This window comes from Delphinus delphis, chromosome 1, assembly GCF_949987515.2.
Source record: "Delphinus delphis chromosome 1, mDelDel1.2, whole genome shotgun sequence".
Lineage (NCBI taxonomy): Eukaryota > Metazoa > Chordata > Mammalia > Artiodactyla > Delphinidae > Delphinus > Delphinus delphis.
In genome coordinates this window covers 2,280,102-2,302,186 of record NC_082683.1, presented here as the reverse complement: position 1 = coordinate 2,302,186, position 22,085 = coordinate 2,280,102, and the positions used below count along the sequence as shown (strand labels likewise).

Sequence of the window (22,085 nt, the reverse complement as noted above, 5' to 3'; positions counted from 1 at the left end):
GCCAAAGCAATCTTGAGAAAGGAAAATGGAGCTGGAGGAATCAGACTGCCTGACTTCAGGCTATACTACAAAGCTACAGTCATCAAAACAGTATGGTACTGGCACAAAAACAGAAATACAGATCAATGGGACAGGATAGAAAGTCCAGAGATAAACCCACTCACCTGTGGTCATCTAATCTATGACAAAGAAGGCAGGACTATACAATGGGGAAAAGACAGTCTCTTCAGTAAGTGGTGCTGGGGAAACTGAACAGCTGCATGTAAAAGAATGAAATTGCAACACTCCCTAATGCCATACACAAAAACAAACTTAAGATGGATTAAAGACCTAAATGTAAGGCCAAACGCTATAAAACTCAGAGGAAAACATAGGCAGAACACTCTTTGACATAAATCACAGCAAGATCTTTTTCAATCCACCTCCTAGAGTAATGAAAATAAAAACAAAAATAAACAAATGGGACCTAATTAAACTTAAAAGCTTTTGCACAGCAAAGGAAACCATAAGCAAAACGAAAAGACAACCCACAGAATGGGAGTACATATTTGCAAACAAAGCAACGGACAAGGGATTAATCTCCAAAATATACAAACAGCTCATGCAGCTCAATATACATATATAAAAAAAACCCAATCAAACAATGGGCAAGAGATCTAAACAGACATTTCTCCAAAGAAGACATACAAGTGGCCAAACAGCACATGAAAAGTTGCTTAACATAGCTAATTATTAGAGAAATGCAAATCGAAACTACAATGAGGTATCACCTTACACCAGTCAGAATGGCTGTCATTAAAAAGTCTACAAATGATAAATGCTGGAGAGGGTGTGGAGAAAAGGGAACCCTCTTGCACTGTTGGTGGGAATGTAAATTGGTACAGCCACTATGGAGAACAGTATGGAGGATCCTTAAAAAACTAAAAATAGAACTACCACACGACCCAGCAATCCCACTACTGGGCATATACCCTGAAAAAACCATATTTCAAAACAATACGTGCACCCCAATGTTCATTGCAGCACCATTTACAATAGCCAGGACATGGAAGCAACCTAAATGTCCATGAACAGAGGAATGGATAAAGAAGATGCGGTACATATATACAATGGAGTATTACTCAGCCATAAAAAAGAACAAAATAATGCCATTTGCAGCAACATGGATGGGCCTAGAAATTATCATACTAAGTGAAGTAAGTCAGACACAGAAAGACAAATATCATATGATATTGCTTATATGTGGAATTTTTTTTAAGAGGGTACAAATGAACTTATTTACAAAACAGAGGGTCACAGACATAGAAAACAGGAAAACACGGGGGGAAGGGATAAATTGGGAGATTGGGATTGACATACACACACTACTATATATAAAATAGATGACTAATAAGGACCTACTGTACAGCACAGGGAACTCTTGTCAGTACTCTGTAATGACATATATGGGAAAATAATCTAAAAATGAGTGGATATGTATTTATATATAACTGATACACTTTCCTGTACAGCAGAAAATAAGGCAACATTGTAAATCAGCTATACTCCAATAACAAGTTTAAAAGAGAGTTTGGGGCACACGCTTAGACGAGCAGTGTGAGAATATGCTTTGCTCTCTTTATATTAGTGACTCCATCTGGTCTAGGAGATCTCAAATTAAGATTCAGAAAGTCTGCGAGCTCCTTCGAATGTCACACACAATGCTGTGAGGGTGCACGGCTTTCTAGGGAAGGAACCCAAAGTTGCCATAGTTTCTCCAACATGAAGAACCACTGATCTTGTTTTGTTTAATGAACTTAAATTTTCAGAGAAAACAAGTAAGTGATACTATTTGGGGGAAATCTTTCAAAGGATGCATTGAATATGCAACGAATTATTTTCCAGCCACATTCACCTCTGAGACAGTGGTGGTGCTGAGTGTCTTCTGCTTGGGACCTGTTCTCGTTCTGCACCAGCATCTGGGCAACCGACCCTGCATCCCCGTGTCCTCAGCATCTGTGTGTCACGTGCGAGTTCACCGTTCATGCTGCTCTGAGGGGCTGTCCTTCCTCTTTCTTCTTTCCTTTGGTTCAGAGCTACTCACGGGCCCGGAGAGAGAGTTAACTGTACTGTCAAAATGAGAGGGTGTTTTGGGTAGTGTGGCCTGCAGACCTGCTAAAAACAGACGTCTTCCTATATTACGTCTCATATTTTATCAATATTTTATCGTTTCTTCGATCTTTTTCTTTAATATTTTACCATTTTTTTCTTTTTCTGCGTCTGGCTAATTAATGATGAAATCTTAGTTATGGGAAGACTTGCTCACTTGGAGACGTTGGACTGTGTGGAGGTACTTACCCTCCTTCATCTAAACCCATTAGGGGTCTGTTCACCTGGAGTATTGTGCGTGGTTACATGCTTGGCTGACGTTTAATAAATACCGAAATGGTGGTTCTCGCAGCAGGACTAATTTCTTTCAGAATTTTAGAAATTAGAAAACCTTTTTCTTGAGGTTGTGAAATCCTGAGAAGAGAAACCTTAAGTTACTGATCACATTTGCTGTAAAGCTTTCATTAATCTCCAAGTGGTCGTGGTTTTTATTTCTGATGCTTTTGGTTTTTGTTTTTAATTGTTATTACATCTTAAATGGAAACATGAGCTTATAGATCAGTGACTTTACTGCCGTTTGTCACTGTCATTTTTTGTTTCCTGTTTTTTCCTTCAGTGTTTACTTTGCGGATGGCACTAAGTTACCCTTAGCATTTTCCAGTAAAACTTAACAAATGATGTTGGTTTTTATAGGAAATGGCCTTGTTTAAGGAAGTGAAGTCTCTCCAGCTTATCCCATCTTACCTGGTCCAGCCATTAAAAGCCAACTCCTCGGCTCACCTGGCCATGAGCCAGATGGCGCTGCTGGCCCGGCTGCTGCGGGACCTGGGCACAGAGGGCATGGGCTTCACCGTGGACAGTGTGATGCGGGTAAGCACCCCAGGGTGGCCGCTGCAGCCTGGGCTCCGAGCTGGTGGCCGGAGCATGGCAAGCATCTGGCCGGTGTTGGCTGCGTGCGGAGGGGGGGGCGATTTCGGAACGTCGCCGCTTCCTCTGACACATGAGGGCGCTGGAGTCGCGCTGCCGGTTGCGCCGTGGCGTCGGGGCGTGAGCCGTGCAGAGCCGTGTCCCCAGGGAAGCAAGCTCTGCAAGCAATGACGCCGCATCATAGCAGGTGGCAGGGCTGTGGAAGGAGGTGCATGTTTTATGCTTTGGACAACCCCATGAGCCCCAGAAGTGAACACTGATTGTGTCCGTTCACGTGTAGCCCCTGGACTGCCTCCTGAGTATGGGTCAGTGTCCCCTGTCCTGCCCTGCGTCACGTGGCCACTGCCTGTCCTGCTTCCACGTCAGTTTCCTCGTTCCCCAGCACAGACCGTAAGCCGGCCCCACATGCTTACATCCTTGTTAGGGCCACACCCACGTCAGGATCCCAGCGTGAGCTTTGGTCCAGGAAGCTGTGCTGCCATCACAGATGCGCACGCTTCAGGGCAGTGACACGCAGAGGCTCACTGCTGTCCCTTGTGGCCGGTGCCATCTGTGGGCACTCGGGGGCTCCGTCTCCTCCCAGTGTGATGCCGCGGCTTCACACATGACCTCCAAGGTCACTGAATGGTGGAGGGTGACTAGAGGTTGTGAGTGCAGGTGTCCACAGGCCGAGCCACTCTCAGACATGTCCATCCACTGAGGTGGCCCCATCCTCACTGCAGGGCCCGGGAGGCGTGTACAACTGTGCCCCAAGGAAGTGGGGAAACCGGGTTGGTGAGCACGTCACCCTGTGCTGGTCCGTCTACATGCAGTGGGCTTGATCGAGACGGAGAGTTTAAGGAGGAGAAATGAGTGAAAGTTGGAGGTGGGGGTGAGGCTCTAATTGAAGGAACAAAGCCCCCAGGCAGCCGACGGAACGGGGCCGCAGTGCTCGCTCGGACGGCTCGGCTCAGAGCCAGGCAGCGGCCAGCCAGCCTCTCAACAGGAGGGCGTCGGCTCAAAGCCGAGAGTGGATGGGGAGGTTCGAGAGGCGAGCAGGGAGTATGAGATGCTGCCCTTGACCTCTGAGCAGGGAAACCAACCAGGAAACGTCACGGGTCAGGTTACTGCGTGATGCCAAGGGCCCCAGGATCGCCATGGCCCAAAGTCCAGCATGAAACCAGCTGGCACAGTTCCTGAGCCCACAGCACCTTCTGCTTCACCTGAGAACACAGAGGAGGAGCGGCCCCAGATTTGAGGGCCTGCAGGGATGCCGGGGGTGACTTGGTGATGGACACGTGGGGCGGGAAAGACTCGCGGGAGGTGGCAGATGGGAGGGAGTGCAGACAGGTGAGCTGGAGAGGCAGGAGGTGATCATCCCGGGGGTGCCTCACGGTCAGAACTTCTCGAGCTGGTGCAGGGGTTGGGAAGGACAAGGTCTGGGGTAAAACCTGAGTGTGTGGCAGGCGGAGACAGAGGAAGTGAGGAAGCCCAGCCAGTGAGGGGCCAGCGCTCAAAGGACCAGGAGGGGACGTGGGTTTACTATACGCGGGAACGTCGGATATTGTGATGTGTTCGGATGACACTAAAGAGCTTAAAATGGATGGGGTGGGTCGTTCGCCTACTTCAAGGTCATGCACAGATCTTGAAAAAGAAACATTGAATAAGAAGAAGTAAAGTGTCAGAATGATAAGCACAGTGAATCATTTATAATGTCAAACAAAAATCCTGTGTGTACACACACACACGCACATGGCACGTACACTGTGCAGCAAATGAAGACGTCTGGGGGGCGCGTGCCCTCCAGCTTCAGGACACTGATGCCTCTGACGGGGTGGGGGGAGGGGACAGGGGCCCAGGGAGACTTCAAGGGGACTTGCACCGTAGTCCTAGGGTTCTGTTTCTTAGAAAGAGTTGAAGCAAACCTGGCAAAAATGATAGACGTTGGTTAATCTAGATGGTGGATGCGTGAAGTTTATTATATTTCTTCTTTATGATTGAAATATTTTCTAATACTTAATATGAAGTTTCTGGGGGGATGTAACTTTAAAAATGCTATTTAATACCTGAAGTAGGAAAAAGGAAAACACTAATAATTGTACATACAACATAGGTTCAGCTGCACATGTAAAGTAAAGGAAGTGAGGAAAACTCTGTATCTTAATAGCTGGAATTCTATGGGCATTGTCATCCATGTTTTTCAAATGTCTACGATGTCCCTATGTTTCTTTTATGCCAGAAGAAATAAACGTGGCTATTTTGAGACCCAGTAACAAGAGCACGTCCCGACCCTATTCTTAGTTCGCAGTGCGGGCCCTGGAGCACAGGGAGCACAAGGTGCGGGATTCGGCAGTGGGGATGATCCTGGACCTATACGCGCAGCACCGGGCTCTGGTCCTCGAGTGCCTCCCTCCCGAGGAGAGCGCCACCCGCAGGAGCGTCCTCTATAAGACACTTTTTGAGGGATTTGCTACAATAGACGGCAGACCTACAGATGCTGAAATTAGGGTAAGTTAACTTCCATGAAGTTATGACCTGGTCCCAGGTTTAAGAAGTGACTTGGTACGTGAGTAAACTGACACATCGTTCACGGGGCTATGGGGACAGGAAACACAGCACACGGAGGACACTGGTGCCTGAGCCCGCGTCCTGGCTCTTCCACCTTGTCTGTGTAGGGATGATGATGGCCGGGAGGACACCTGCAGTGTTTATCAACAGGAAACATTTAACACAACACTGTTAATGAACTATACCCCGATATAAAATTTTAAAAAAATTTTTTAATTCCAGAAAAAAAAAACAACCAGTAAACATTTATTAGATGAATCTGGTGGATTTTCTTTTAATTCTAGCTATAGTACTAGTCTTAGTGACGATTATAATACAGAAGAAACATAATTTATATGCTATAACTTATCACTCAATTTCCAGCACTACCCTAAAAATCAATTCTAACGGAAAATCATTTCATACCAGGCACAGAAAAGAGCAGCTACAGAAGAAGCAGAAAAACGCAAGAAAGAAGAAATTAAAGCTTTACAAGGGCAGTCGGCAACACTAAAGGAGATGCAGGCTGAAGTCCAGGTTGGCAAGGTTCACTGTCTTTCACCGTCATGCTCTCGGTCAAAACCCTGTGACCGTTTATTTCCTTACGTAGATGTACAGCATGCTTGGTTTGCTTTTCGTGGGACTCTCCAAATGGAGATCTTTATTCTTTGTTGTTTTTTAAATTAGTTTAGGGGTAAATAAAAGGAATCCTCCACTGGATCATTTGCATGCTCTTTTTTTTTTTTAACATCTTTATTGGGGTATAATTGCTTTACAATGGTGTGTTAGTTTCTGCTTTATAACAAAGTGAATCAGTTATACATGTACATATGTTCCCATATCTCTTCCCTCTTGCCTCTCCCTCTCACCCTCCCTATCCCACCCCACTAGGTGGTCACAAAGCACCGAGCTGATCTCCCTGTGCTATGTGGCTGCTTCCCACTAGCTATCTATTTTACGCTTGGTAGTGTATATATGTCCATGCCTCTCTCTCACTTTGTCACAGCTTACCCTTTCCTCTCCCCATATCCTCAAGTCCATTCTCTAGTAGGTCTGTGTCTTTATTCCTGTCTTACCCCTAGGTTCTTCATGACATTTTTTTCCCTTAGATTCCATATATATGTGTTAGCATTCGGTATTTGTCTTGCTCTTTCTGACTTACTTCACTCTGTATGACAGACTCTAGGTCCATCCACCTCACTACAAATAACTCAATTTCATTTCTTTTTATGGCTGAGTAATATTCCATTGTATAAATGTCCCACATCTTCTTTATCCATTCATCCGATGATGGGCACTTAGGTTGCTTCCATCTCCTGGCTATTGTAAATAGAGCTGCAATGAACATTTTGGTACATGACTCTTTTTGAATTATGGTTTTCTCAGGGTATATGCCCAGTAGTGGGATTGCTGGGTCATATGGTAGTTCTAGTTTTAGTTTTTTAAGGAACCTCCATACTGTTCTCCATAGTGGTTGTACCAATTCACATTCCCACCAGCAGTGCAGGAGTGTTCCCTTTTCTCCACACCCTCTCCAGCATTTATTGTTTATACATTTTTTGATGAAGGCCATTCTGAACGGTGTGAGATGATATCTCATTGTAGTTTTGATTTGCATTTCTCTAATGATTAATGATGTTGAGCATTCTTTCATGTGTTTCTTGGCAATCTATATATCTTCTTTGGAGAAATATCTATTAGGTCTTCTGCCCACGTTTGGATTGGGTTGTTTGTTTTTTTGTTATTGAGCTGCATGAGCTGCTTGAAAATTTTGGAGATTAATCCTTTCTCAGTTGCTTCATTTGCAAATATTTTCTCCCATTCTGAGGGTTTTCTTTTGGTCTTGTTTATGGTTTCCTTTGCTATGCAAAAACTTTGAAGTTTAATTAGGTCCCATTTGTTTATTTTTGTTTTTATTTCCATTTCTCTAGGAGGTGGGTCAAAAAGGATCTTGTTGTGATTTATGTCATGGGGTGTTCTGCCTATGTTTTCCTCTAAGAGTTTGATAGTTTCTGGCCTTACATTTATGTCTTTAATCCATTTTGAGCTTATTTTTGTGTATGGTGTTAGGGAGGGATCTAATCTCATACTTTTACAGGTACCTGTCCAGTTTTCCCAGCACCACTTATTGAAGAGGCTGTCCTTTCTCCACTGTACATTCCTGCCTCCTTTATCATTTTTCGTTCTCAAGATAGCTTTGGCTATTCGGGGTCTTTTGTGTTTCCATACAGATTGTGAAATTTTTTTGTTCTAGTTCTGTGAAAAATGCCAGTGGTAGTTTGATAGGGATTGCACTGAATCTGTAGATTGCTTTGGGTAGTAGAGTCATTTTCACAATGTTGATTCTTCCAATCCAAGAACACGGTATGTCTCTCCATCTATTTGTATCATCTCTAATTTCTTTCATCAGTGTCTTATAATTTTCTGCATACAGGTCTTTTGTCTCCTTAGGTAGGTTTATTCCTAGATATTTTATTCTTTTTGTTGCAATGGTAAATGGGAGTGTTTTCTTGATTTCACTTTCAGATTTTTCATCATTAGTATATAGGAATGCCAGAGATTTCTGTGCACTAATTTTGTATCCTGCTACTTTACCAAATTCATGGATTAGCTCTAGTAGTTTTCTGGTAGCATCTTTAGGATTCTCTGTGTATACTATCATGTCATCTGCAAACAGTGACGGCTTTACTTCTTCTTTTCCGATTTGGATTCCTTTTATATCCTTTTCTTCTCTGATTGCTGTGGCTAAAACTTCCAAAACTATGTTGAATAAGAGTGCTGAGAGTGGGCAACCTTGTCTTGTTCCTGATCTTAGTGGAAATGCTTTCAGTTTTTCACCATTGAGGATGATGTTGGCTGTGGGTTTGTCATATATGGCCTTTATTATGTTGAGGAAAGTTCCCTCTATGCCTACTTTCTGCAGGGTTTTTATCATAAATGGTGTTGAATTTTGTCGAAAGCTTTCTCTGCATCTATTGAGATGATCATATGGTTTTTCTCCTTCAATTTGTTAATATGGCGTATCACATTGATTTGCGTATATTGAAGAATCCTTGCATTCCTGGAATAAACCCCACTTGATCAGCGTGTATGATCCTTTTAATGTGCTGTTGGATTCTGTTTGCTAGTATTTTGTTGAGGATTTTTGCATCTGTGTTCATCAGTGATATTGGCCGGTAGTTTTCTTTCTTTGTGACATCCTTGTCTGGTTTTGGTATCAAGGTGATGGTGGCCTCATAGAATGAGTTTGGGAGTGTTCCTCCCTCTGCTATATTTTGGAAGAGTTTGAGAAAGATAGGTGTTAGCTCTTCTCTAAATGTTTGATAGAATTCGCCTGTGAAGCCATCTGGTCCTGGGCTTTTGTTTGTTGGAAGATTTTTAATCACTGTTTCAATTTTACTGCTTGTGATTGGTCTGTTCATATTTTCTATTTCTTCCTGATTCAGTCTTGGCAGGTTGTGCATTTCTAAGAATTTGTCCATTTGTTACAGGTTGTCCATTTTATTGGCATAGAGTTGCTTGTAGTAATCTCTCATGATCTTTTGTATTTCTGCAGTGTCAGTTGTTACTTCTTTTTCATTTTTAATTCTATTGATTTGAGTCTTCTCCCTTCAAACTATCAAAACTTAAATACAAAGAAAACATATTAAAAGCAGCAAGGGAAAAACAACAAATAACACACAAGGGAATCCCCATAAGGTTAACAGCTGATCTTTCAGCAGAAACTCTGCAAGCCAGAAGGGAGTGGCAGGACATATTTAAAGTGATGAAGGAGAAAAGCCTACAACCAAGATCACTCTACCCAGCAAGGATCTCATTCAGATTTGATGGAGAAATTAAAACCTTTACAGACAAGGAAAAGCTGAGAGAGTTCAGCACCACCAAACCAGCTTTACAACAAATGCTAAAGGAACTTCTCTAGGCAAGAAACACAAGAGAAGGAGAAGACCTACAATAACAAACCCAAAACAATTAAGAAAATGGGAATAGGAACATACATATCGATAATTACCTTCAATGTAAATGGATTAAATGCTCCCACCAAAAGACACAGACTGGCTGAATGGATACAAAAACAAGACCCATATATATGCTGTCTACAAGAGACCCACTTCAGACCTAGAGATGCATACAGACTGAAAGTGAGGGAATGGAAAAAGATATGCCATGCAAATGGAAATCAAAAGAAAGCTGGAGTAGCAATTCTCATATCAGACAAAATAGACTTTAAAATAAAGACTATTACAAGAGACAAAGAAGGACACTAAATAATGATCAAGGGATCGATCCAAGAAGAAGATATAACAATTGTAAATATTTATGCACCCAACATAGGGCACCTCAATACATAAGGCAAATACTAACAGCCATAAAAGGGGAAATCGACAGTAACACATTCATAGTAGGGGACTTTAACACCCCACTTTCACCAATGGACAGATCATCCAAAATGAAAATAAATAAGGAAACACAAGCTTTAAATGATACATTAAACAAGATGGACTTAATTGATATTTATAGGACATTCCATCCAAAACCAACAGAATACACATTTTTCTCAAGTGCTCATGGAACATTCTCCAGGATAGATCATATCTTGGGTCACAAATCAAGCCTTGGTAAATTTAAGAAAATTGAAATTGTATCAAGTATCTTTTCTGACCACAACACTATGAGACTAGATGTCAATTACAGGAAAAGATCTGTAAAAAATACAAACACATGGAGGCTCAACAACACACTACTTAATAACGAAGTGATCACTGAAGAAATCAAAGAGGAAATGAAAAAATAACTAGAAACAAATGACAGTGGAGACAGGACGACCCAAAATCTATGGGAGACAGCAAAAGCAGTTCTAAGAGGGAAGTTTATAGCAATATAAGCCCACCTTAAGAAACAGGAAACATCTTGAATAAACAACCTAACCTTGCACCTAAAGCAATTAGAGAAAGAAGAACAAAAAAAACCCCAAAGTTAGCAGAAGGAAAGAAATCATAAAAATCAGATCAGAAATAAATGAAAAAGAAATGAAGGAAACGATAGCAAAGATCAATAAAACTAAAAGCTGGTTCTTTGAGAAGATAAACAAAATTGATAAACCATTAGCCAGACCAAGAAAAAAAACCAAGAAAAAAATGGAGAAGACTCAAATCAATAGAATTAGAAATGAAAAAGCTGAAGTAACAACTGACACTGCAGAAATACAAAAGATCATGAGAGATTACTACAAGCAACTCTATGCCAATAAAATGGACAACCTGGAAGAAACGGACAAATTCTTAGAAATGCACAACCTGCCAAGACTGAATCAGGAAGAAATAGAAAATATGAACAGACCAATCACAAGCACTGAAATTGAAACTGTGATTAAAAATCTTCCAACAAACAAAAGCCAGGACCAGATGGCTTCACAGGCAAATTCTATCAAAATTTAGAGAAGAGCTAACACCTATCCTTCTCAAACCCTTCCAAAATATAGCAGAGGGAGGAACACTCCCAAATTCATTCTACGAGGCCACCATCACCTTGATACCAAAACCAGACAAGGATGTCACAAAGAAAACTACCGGCCAATATCACTGATGAACATAGATGCAAAAATCCTCAATAAAATACTAGCAAACAGAATACAACAGCACATTAAAAGGATCATACACGCTGATCAAGTGGGGTTTATTCCAGGAATGCAAGGATTCTTCAATATACGCAAATCAATCAATGTGATAAACCATATTAACAAATTGAAGGAGAAAAACCATATGATCATCTCAATAGATGCAGAAAAAGCTTTGACAAGATTCAACACCCATTTATGATAAAAACCCTGCAGAAAGTAGGCATAGAGGGAACTTTCCTCAACATAATAAAGGCCATATGTGACAAACCCACAGCCAACATCATCCTCAATGGTGAAAAACTGAAAGCATTTCCACTAAGATCAGGAACAAGACAAGGTTGCCCACTCTCACCACTCTTATTCCACCTAGTTTTGGAAGTTTTAGCCACAGCAATCAGAGAAGAAAAGGAAATAAAAGGAATCCAAATCGGAAAAGAAGAAGTAAAGCCGTCACTGTTTGCAGATGACATGATAGTATACACAGAGAATCCTAAAGATGCTACCAGAAAACTACTAAAGCTAATCAATGAATTTGGTAAAGTTGCAGGATACAAAATTAATGCACAGAAATCTCTGGCATTCCTATACACTAATGATGAAAAAGATGAAAGTGAAATCAAGAAAACACTCCCATTTACCACTGCAACAAAAAGAATAAAATATCTAGGAATAAACCTACCTAAGGAGACAAAAGACCTGTATGCAGAAAATTATAAGACACTGATGAAAGAAATTAAAGATGATACAAATAGATGGAGAGATATACCGTGTTCTTGGATTGGAAGAATCAACATTGTGAAAATGACTCTACTACCCAAAGCAATCTACAGTTTCAATGCAATCCCTATCAAACTACCACTGGCATTTTTCACAGAACTAGAACAAAAAATTTCACAATATATGAAACACAAAAGACCCCGCATAGCCAAAGCAATCTTAAGAACGAAAAACGGAGCTGGAGGAATCAGGGTCCCTGACTTCAGATTATACTACAAAGCTACAGTAATCAAGACAGTATGGTACTGGCACAAAAACAGAAAGATACATTAATGGAACAGGATAGAAAGCCCAGAGATAAACCCACGCACATATGGTCCCCTTATCTATGATAAAGGAGGCAGGAATGTACAGTGGAGAAAGGACAGCCTCTTCAATAAGTGGTGCTGGGAAAACTGGACAGGTACCTGTAAAAGTATGAGATTAGATCACTCCCTAACACCATACACAAAAATAAGCTCAAAATGGATTAAAGACCTAAATGTAAGGCCAGAAACTATCAAACTCTTAGAGGAAAACATAGGCAGAACACTCTATGACATAAATCACAACAAGATCCTTTTTGACCCACCTCCTAGAGAAATGGAAATAAAAACAAAAATAAATGGGACCTAATGAACTTCAAAGTTTTTGCACAGCAGAGGAAACCATAAACAAGACCAAAAGAAAACCCTCAGAAAGGGAGAAAATATTTGCAAATGAAGCAACTGACAAAGGATTAATTTCAAAAATTTACAAGCAGCTCATGCAGCTCAATAACAAAAAAACAAACAACCCAATCCAAACGTGGGCAGAAGACCTAATAGATATTTCTCCAAAGAAGATATATAGATTGCCAACAAACACATGAAAGAATGCTCAACATCATTAATCATTAGAGAAATGCAAATCAAAACTACAATTAGATATCATCTCACACCAGTCAGAATGGCCATCATCAAAAAATCTATAAACAATAAATGCTGGAGAGGGTGTGGAGAAAAGGGAACACTCTTGCACTGCTGGTGGGAATGTGAATTGGTACAACCACTATGGAGAACAGTATGGAAGGTCCTTAAAAAACTACAAATAGGGCTTCCCTTGTGGCGCAGTGGTTGAGAGTCCACCTGCCGATGCAGGGTACACGGGTTCGTGCCCCGGTCCAGGAAGATCCCACATGCTGCGGAGCGGCTGGGTCCGTGAGCCATGGCCGCTGAGCCTGTGCATCTGGAGCCTGTGCTCCGCAACGGGAGAGGCCACAGCAGTGAGAGGCCTGCGTACCGCAAAAAAAAAAAAAAAAAAAAATACTACAAATAGAACTACCATATGACCCAGCAATCCCACTACTGGGCATATACCCTGAGAAAACCATAATTCAAAAAGAGTCATGTACCAAAATGTTCATTGCAGCTCTATTTACAATAGCCCAGAGATGGAAACAACCTAAGTGCCCATCATCGGATGAATGGATAAAGAAGATGTGGCACATATATACAATGGAATATTACTCAGCCATAAACAGAAACGAAATTGAGTTATTTGTAGTGAGGTGGATGTACCTAGAGTCTGTCATACAGAGTGAAGTAAGTCAGAAAGAGCAAGACAAATACCGTATGCTGACACATATATATGGAATTTAAGAAAAAAAAATGTCATGAAGAACCTAGGGGTAAGACAGGAATAAAGACACAGACCTACTAGAGAATGGACCTGAGGATATGGGGAGAGGGAAGGGTAAGCTGTGAAAAAGTGAGAGAGGGGCATGGACATATATACACTACCAAGCGTAAAATAGATAGCTAGTGGGAAGCAGCCACACAGCACAGGGAGATCAGCTCGGTGCTTTATGCCCGCCTGGAGGGGTGGGATAGGGAGGGTGGGAGGGAGGGAGACGCAAGAGGGAAGAGATATGGGAACATATGTATATGTATAACTGATTCACTTTGTTATAAAGCAGAAACTAACACACCATTGTAAAGCAATTATAACCCAATAAAGATGTTTAAAAAAAAAAGAGCAAAAAAAAACCCAAAGTTAGCATTAGGAAAGAAATCATAAAGATCATATCAAAAAGAAATGAAGAAGAAATGAAGGAAACGATAGCAAAGATCAATAAAACTAAAAGCTGGTTCTTTGAGAAGATAAACAAAATTGATAAACCATTAGCCAGACTCATCAAGAAAAAAAGGGAGAAGACTTAAGTCAACAGAATTAGAAATGAAAAAGGAGAAGTAACATTTGCATGCTCGTCATTCTTCCCGGGGATGAAGTGTGCTGCTGGCCCAGCCGTGTTTAGAGAGGACGCTCGGAGCTGCAGGAGTTGGTGGAGCGGGGTGGGGGTAGAGGGACAGAAGTCCTCGCTGCAGCTTCTCGCCTCCTTCAGAGGCAAAGGAGGAAAAGGAGCTTGAATATGAAGATCTGATTTCCATGCATTAAAAAAGGAAGGTTTGGGGCAAATGCTGCCCGTCAGGAAGCACTGAGTCTTAGTGCGCAGGGGGCATCAGATGGTGTTTGGTTGTATGAAACGTGTCCCTTCTGAAGGGCCCTGCCTCTGTGATTTAAATTTGTGCCATCACTCTGGTTTTTGTGATTAAGTTCCTTAAGTTGATAGTAAAAGGGAGAGGACGTGGGTGCATAAGGCCGGCTGTGCTCATGAGGGTGAGTCTCCTGGGAAATGCTCTGACCACCGCTTTTTAGAAAAAGAATAAGTGACTAAAAATGGCAAAAAAGAAAGAAAATACGACCGAATGTATGTTGAAGTGCCTGTGACAGAAAGTGACAGTGACGTTTCCGCTGGACGCTGGCATGTCAGAATGCCTGTGAGAAGAGCGGGAAAGCGCCCACCAAGGAACAGAAGAGAGGAGGCGGGGGACCGGCGGGGCAGCGCGGGAGCAGTGCCCGGCCTGGGAGCTGCCGAGGTCACCAGGCTGTGCATCCCCACAGCATCTGTGGTGCGGGGCATGGAGGCCTGTCCTCCGGCTCGTTTCATCCTTCAGTGTTTGTTGAGCGCCTGCACTGGGCCAGCCCTGCCCTGGGCTCCAGAGATGCAGCAGGAACAAGGGCCACTGCTCCAGGAAGAGAGACCACACGGCACGGCCGCTCGGGAGGGTGGGTGCCGTCCTGCCGTCCTGGTCCTGAGATGATCACTGAAGCCATCTCGCAGGAGGATGACAGTCTTTTTTTCTATTTTTTATTATTGTAGAATATACATAACGTGAGATTTACCATTTTAGCCACTTTCCAGTGTGCGGTTCTGTGCCGGTGAGGACATTCACATCGTTTTGTAGACACACCACCGTCCAGCTCCAAAACTTGAGAACGGCAGAATATTTTTAAACCACCCGATTGCTCAGGAGTTTTCGGAAAAGATTTTTAAATTACTAGTCAGTTGTCTAATCTGTTCAAAGCATAGATTAAGGTAGATTTTATAACTAAAATTTAACTTTTGGCGTTGTTCATTTGTCTCCCTGCAAGATATACGAACCCATCTCTCGTTAATAAGGATTGTTTTTGACGCCCAGAATCCGTTTGTGTGAGTTTGCTTTCTTTAGTTGGTAGGTGTATAAATCACGTGAACCCTATTTGCAAGTTTAGTGTCAGTCTGTCAGGTGCTTCCCCAGTCCTAAAATTGTATTCTCGTGTGTTTTCTGTATTCAGAGCTTGGGTTGGAGAGAAGTTCCTATCGTGTAAGCTTTGATTTTCTGCAATCACCGTAGACGGTGTCTACGTATTGCGTCACTTAATGCCGTGGATAGGGGACCAGCTCGTCCCTGTCCTCCCGTGAAACTGCAAGTCCCAGATGCGCCTCCCCCACCAGTGGCCAGCAGCCCAGGCCACGTGGGTCTAGCAGGCTCAGGTGGGGCAGACTGGCCAGTGCAGGGAGGAAGGCTTGGTGACAGGAGGAGCCCCCGGGAGGCCCCTGAGCGGCAGGAGGAGAGCTCGGTGCAGAGGGGCAGCTTCCCGCCGTGGACACACAGGGCCCTGCACCCTGTCCTTCCTCCGGTCAGCACTGCGCCCCCGGCTGTCACCTCCCACAGTGGGGACGCCCAGCAGCCAAGACCCACGAGGCAGATACGCGGTGCGTGAGGGTGTGGTGCCCGCGCAGGGGAAGAGGAAGCCAGAGGAGGGAGGCGGTCAGCTGACCGCCTGACACCACATGACGCTGCGTGGCGGGGGGGCCCCCGGGGCAGCAGTGCCGTGGCCTGTGGAGCCTCCAGGGGTCCCTTTACAGGGGCAGTAACGGGCCGCCCTGGCCACTGTGTTTGCAGGTGGTAGGAAGGGCAGGCTCCTGGGGTGCTGAAGCAGAGCCTGCGGGGCTCACTGATGGGTCGGGGACAGGCCACACCTGGAACAGGAGGGAGGGGTGGGAGCCGCTGGGGTCTCCAGGCTTCGTGGCCTGAATACCTAGAAGACTGGCGGTTCTGGGCTCTGCGCCAGAGGCTGCGAGGGGCGCACGTGAGGGGGAGCCTGTGGGCGGGGAAGGGGGGGGTTGGTCTGGTTGAGTCACATTTAAGTGACGTTAAGACCCAAGTACATGCTGGGTAGCAGAGAGGCCCAGGTGGTGGCACAAACGTTAGGGTCATGAGCACAGAGATGGGTGTGCAGCCTGGGACCTGGGCAAAAGCACCGTCAGGGTCTGTATGGACAAACGGGTGGCGGGCTGAGTCCTGGAGGGGGCGCAGGGGGCGCCCTGGGAGCCCGACTCAGAAGGGCCTGGAGGAGACAGGTGAGGAGAGTCACGTGCCGCCGGGAGCCCATGGCGCGTTCTTCGGGCGGGCAGCCACTGATGATGGGCAGGCGACCCGAAGGGGGTGCAGGTGGCCTTGATGAAGAGTGGTTTCCAAGGAGACGGGGGGGCGGGCAGGAGCCCGAGGGAGGGGCTGTGGAGGGCAGGAGCCCGAGGGAGGGGCTGTGGAGGGCAGGACGCAGGAGACTGCTGCCCACGGGTTGAGAGGGCGACTCTTCCAAACAAGTGTGTTGTTTGCAGACGGAGATTCTGCCACACAGCCTAAGGTCATGCCTCCAGGATCACAGTAGACCCTGGGTAGACTCTCACTCGCCCTGCAGCCATTCGTCCCTGATCTTTCTGTTCTTCTGTTTCAGGAAAAAGAGAGTGAAGCTGCGAAGGCCGAGAGTCAGGGTACGTAGAACGCACATCGTGAAAGCTCTGCGTAGTCACGCCGCGAATGTCTGCATCTCCGACGCTTCAGGGCTGAATGCAAAATACTACCTTTACTAACTGGTAGCTTTTAAACTGTATTTCCCATCCAACTGGTTAACTGGTTACTAAAACTTTGAAAATAGTTTTCTACCAAAGGTTATTTAAATAGCTTTCTTTTTAATTTCTTTAGACACTCAAGGAAGGAAAGCGGCCCCACCTAATGCTCCAGAAATTCCAGATAATCACTATTTAGATAAGTGAGTAAAGTTGTCTCTAACCCACTGTAGAATAAGTGGAGGGACTAACCCATAAAAATGCCGTCAGATAAATATATTCCCCCTGGTTCATGAGGCTCACGTGACCTAGTTGGCTCTTTTCAGTGATTCTGAAAGCTAGGAAATTGCCCTCCAAACCAGGAGCACCAGCTGTGAGTCAAGGTAACCTTTCCTCTCTTCCCCGACAGAAACGAGCAGGCTGTTTGTCAGAAGTCCTGTTACAGGCCAGAAATTCTTTTCGTGTTTGATGAAAGTATAGTTAATTTACGGTGTGTTGGTCTCTGCTGTACAGCAGAGTGACTCAGTTATACGTATATATGTTCTTTCTCATCTTCTTCTCCACTATGGCTTATCACAGGACATTGAATATGGTCAGGCTCAAACTTTACAGCAGCAAAATGCTTTCTCCTGTGCTGTGGCTGAGACAGATCTACAAGGAATTTAAGGGAGATGTCTTGGTCTAATCTTTTCTTGTGATTTAAAATATCCTTTCTGCTTGGTGACGCTGACAGAGTTAGAATTCTAAGGGATCTTAAGCTACTTTTTCTCAAACCCCTACGTGGTAAAGACTCTTGTTTACGCCCTTTGATAGAGGAGCTACCCAGCCCCTCATGAGGCCCCTCTGTGAGGGGCAGCCGTGCCTCCAGGTCAAGCTGAAGCCCACTCAGTGGGTCTGGGATGGTGGCCGCAGGCTGGGCATGGGGGCGTCACAGAGCTCCCCGGGAGCCGGCAGGATGGGGGCGGCTAAACTGGGTCTGTGCTTCATTTCCTGCCTTTCTGTGTTGTTTCAGTTTATGCATTTTTTGTGGGGAGAGGAGCGACTCCTTCACAGAAGAAGGCCTGGATCTCCATTACTGGAAGCACTGTCTTATGCTGACGAGATGTGACTACTGCAAACAGGTCAGGTGCTGGGCACGGGCGGGCCAGACCCAGGCAGGCGAGCTGGGCACGCAGTTCCCGAAGACCGAGTCACAAAAATGTCCCAAATCTTAGCATTTTCAGAGGAAAAGTTATGGGGAAAGTTTTGTTGGGGTTGATTTTTCTTACTTTATTATTAGAGTATAACATATATATAAATGTATACAAGTCATGGGTGTTACAGCTCCTGAATTATCGCAAGATAAAGAAATCCACGTAACCGCCAGCAGGCCAGGTACCGCAAGGTACCCCACCCTCCTCCCCAGGGCCATCACTGTCCTCATGTCTGTTTCTTGCTTTGTGAGTTTTACTGAAGTGGAATCATACGCTACGTCTGGGGTTTGCTGTACAGTATTCCATTGTTTGAATGTACCACAATTTATCAGTCCTTTCTACTGCGTCTGGGTTTGGGGTGAGACTGTTAGGAATAGCGTTGCTACAGACACCCTTGTGTAATCTTCCGCGCGTGCGGACGCACGTTTTTGGGCGTACACCTCGCTGTAGGACGGCTGGGTGGGCTCGCGTCCAGCTGCAGAAGGCCAGTGTGAGCCGCGCGCCTAGTGTCCGGGCGGGAGCCGCCCCCCGTCCTCACCAGCCTCGCAGTCGCCACCTGCCACGCGCATGTCACGCTCTCCTGACGATGCTGGGCTGGAGCCCTGTCCCCCTGCTGGCCTCTCGCTGACCTCTTTTGCGAAGCACTTCTAGTTTCTCACCCATATTTTGAATTGGGTGCCAGTCCCACTATTGCTGACGTGTAGTCATTCTTGACACACCCGGATGTGCGTCCTTCGCCACTTGAATGTGTGGTGTCCACTCTGTGTCTGGCCTCTTCACCAACGAGCAGGAGCTTTTCATTTTAATGTTGTCCACCCTACTGACCCGTTCTAGGGTTAATGCTTGGGCACCCTGTTGAAGGGGTCCTCGCGCACCCCAGTTGTTCATCTTTCCTCTATGCAGCCAGCCAGCCCTTCTTTAGACAGAGGAGGGGAACCAGAAGGGGAGTGACCTTCTCTCCTGTCCTGGGTGCTCTCAGGCCTGCAGGGGCAGGGTGGGCAGGCCCCACCCTCTGAGCAGCTCCTCCCCACCCTGGCTGGCGGTGCAGACTCCTCCCCCCGGCGTGGCCTGGCTCCTCTGGCAGCAGGCGAGAGTCTGCGGCATGAAGCTCTAGGGTGTGTACAAGCCCCTCCTGGCAAAGAGGTCACAGTGGTGAAAGGGTCTCTTCTTGTGACCCGTTTCCGGGCACGTTCTTAGAAATGGCCGGGAGCCGGGATTGAACCCAAGGCCATGTAGGCCCCTGAGCTCTTCAGAGTACAGGGCAGGGTTAGTGTTGTGGGTGAACCGTTGCTTCCCCTCCCCGCTTAGCCGTGGCCTCTGGATGCTCCTGAGGTAGCATGGCAAGCAGGATGTGAGGTCTCCAGCCACGTGTACGTGACTGCACAGGTAACAGGTGTGCGCCTCCCTTCCCGAGTGGTGCTGGCGGGACAGGAAGCGCGCGCTCGTGCAGGGGCCGGGGCCGGGGCCGCACACACCTCAGGGCGCTCAGCCATGTGACGTGTCCCGTCGTGGCTTCCAGGTGGTGGAGATTTCCAGCCTGACGGAGCATCTGCTGACAGAGTGTGACAAAAAGGACAGCTTTGGGGAGTGTTACCGCTGCAGCGAGGCCATTTTAAAGGAAGAGCTGCCCAGACACATAAAAACGAGAGACTGCAACCGTGAGTGCCCCCGCAGCCCCCCGAGACCCTCGCGCCATCCCCGGAGGCCCGGCTGGGGGGTCGGGGGGCAGATCCCGCGTCTGCCGGTGCCCCTGCCCACCCGTTCCTCTGCGCCGCCATTTACGCCCCACAGGAGTAACTAGATCTTGTCTCATTGAAACCGTTTCAGCTGCCAAAGCGGAGAAGCTGGCGAACCGGTGTCCTCTGTGCCACGAGAATTTCACCCCCGGAGAAGAGGTGAGGGGCTGACGGGGCGACCTGGCTGCGTGGAGGGACGGCAGGCGTCGGGCGGAGGCTGGCCCCCGGGGTGGGGTGAGGCTCTGTCTCAGGATTCCTGCGCTCCCTGCGCAGCACGCCTGTGGCATCTCCCAGGAAGGGGGAGCGAGCGTCTCAGCTCTTTGGGATGGAAGCATGAAGTGGTTTCACTTTTTCCAGGCTTGGCTTTCATCTCCACGTTGGGGCCTAGACTGGCCTCCTGGCCAGATTCTGTAACGCTCTGGTCCCTTGTAATGCATAAAGCTGAGCCCCGTCCAGGTTGGAAATCCTACCTCGTGTCCGGTGCCCAGCACTCCGCCCGCTCCCAGCGTGAGCCACGCGGGTGACACAGCGGCCTAGTTGGGGGGCGCCAGGGTCTCCCACCCTCTCCTCCACGCGCCCCGTCCTCTGGTGTCAGCCTGATCACTCTGGCTCACACGACGCCAGCGCTGCCCTGCGTGCTGAGCTCCCGCGGGGCCCAGCAGGCCCAGCCTCTCCTGCCCTGAGCCCCTCAGCCGCGGCCACCTGCGGTCCACCCACTGCGTCCACTGCGGGGTCCCTTGTCCCAGCCCTGGGGCTGTGGTGCCAATAGGATGGCTCAGACCCAGCGACGCCCCACCGTGCCGGATGGTGGGCCCGGCCGCCCGCTGCTCCCTCAGCGCCCCGGCCATCCGGCCGTCCAGGGCTCATCCTCTCTCCCTCTCAGAAAACGTCACACACGTAACACAGACAAGCATGGGAACCACGTGCCTCCTCACGGGCCGTGTGTGGGGAAGGCACGGTGAAGGCTTAGGTCTCTTCCATCGTTGACTGGTTTTCAGAATGACAGGTTGGGTCCCCAGCATCTTCCAGTGGTGGCTTATTTGCTTGTTGGATCTTAGCACCATCAGGAACTCACGGCTTAAAACTGTCTGCCGTGTTCAGCTGTTGGCATCGCTGTGCTTAGTGGTGCGTGAACGAACCGATCTCTGGCCATCAGAGCCTCTGCAGACAGGCTCCTGGCGCTGCCGGTGGCCCAGGGGACTCAGAGCCTCCTGGCCGTCGCAACAAGGTGCCCCACCGAGCCTTCCGTTCCTGGTTCCCTGCAGTGGAAATGACGTTCCAGGACCCCCTCGGGTGCCTCGGGTGCTCCTTGCTCCTGGTTCGGTACCATTCTGGGCCTCTTTGCGGACAGAGCCGGGGAAAACGTTGAGATAAATCCATCAAAAGTTCACGGTGGGGGTTTCCCTGGTGGTGCAGTGGTTGACAGTCCGCCTGCCGATGCAGGGGACACGGGTTCGTGCCCCGGTCCGGGAGGATCCCACATGCCGTGGGGCGGCTGGGCCCGTGAGCCATGGCCGCTGAGCCTGCGCGTCCGGAGCCTGTGCTCCGCAACGGGAGAGGCCACAACAGTGAGAAGCCCGCGTACCGCAAAAAAAAAAAAAAAAAAAGTTCATGGTGACGTTCCTGATTCGGAGTCTGAGCTGTAAGGGTCTCTTGAACCTCTGGCGTCGCACGTCTGTGTGTCCTTCCTTCCCTCCCAAGAATCAGTGCCCACAGCCCCCAGAGATGCCCGCTGGACCGTCAGAGTGCGTTGCTCAGACCCACGTTCCCCTTGGCGGGGGCTCAGAGCAGCGGTGTGGGTGCTGCAGGCAGGGAGATGCTGCTGGACGCGTGCTGTCCCAGCTCTTTGTGTCCCTCCCGTGCCTCCTTCTGGAGACGTGGGACAAAAGCATCTCTGCTTCACGGTCACAGGAGTTGCTCCACGTGCTTGTGTCGCCAGTTGTTAACAGTTCAGCCTCATTGTTTCAGTCTGTGTTCAAGTCCCAGGGGTTTTCAAACACAAGCTCTACAATTACATGAGATAC

At 46.9% G+C, this 22,085-nt stretch overlaps 1 protein-coding gene across 2 annotated transcripts in view; it reads left to right on the top strand.

Annotated features, from left to right (window-relative positions):
* CEP104 (centrosomal protein 104) overlaps window positions 1–22,085 on the top strand; it is a 57,814-nt gene that overhangs the window by 31,294 nt on the left and 4,435 nt on the right. Inside the window, exons 13-20 of one of the 2 annotated variants that reach the window (XM_060013299.1) lie at window positions 2,782–2,958; window positions 5,296–5,502; window positions 5,971–6,078; window positions 17,021–17,057; window positions 17,269–17,335; window positions 18,145–18,253; window positions 19,845–19,983; window positions 20,153–20,220. In XM_060013299.1, the coding sequence (XP_059869282.1) occupies window positions 2,782–2,958; window positions 5,296–5,502; window positions 5,971–6,078; window positions 17,021–17,057; window positions 17,269–17,335; window positions 18,145–18,253; window positions 19,845–19,983; window positions 20,153–20,220 (912 nt within the window). Of the gene's footprint in view, window positions 1–2,781; window positions 2,959–5,295; window positions 5,503–5,970; window positions 6,079–17,020; window positions 17,058–17,268; window positions 17,336–18,144; window positions 18,254–19,844; window positions 19,984–20,152; window positions 20,221–22,085 lie in introns of those variants that run through there. The other variant, XM_060013304.1, reaches the window with a different exon arrangement.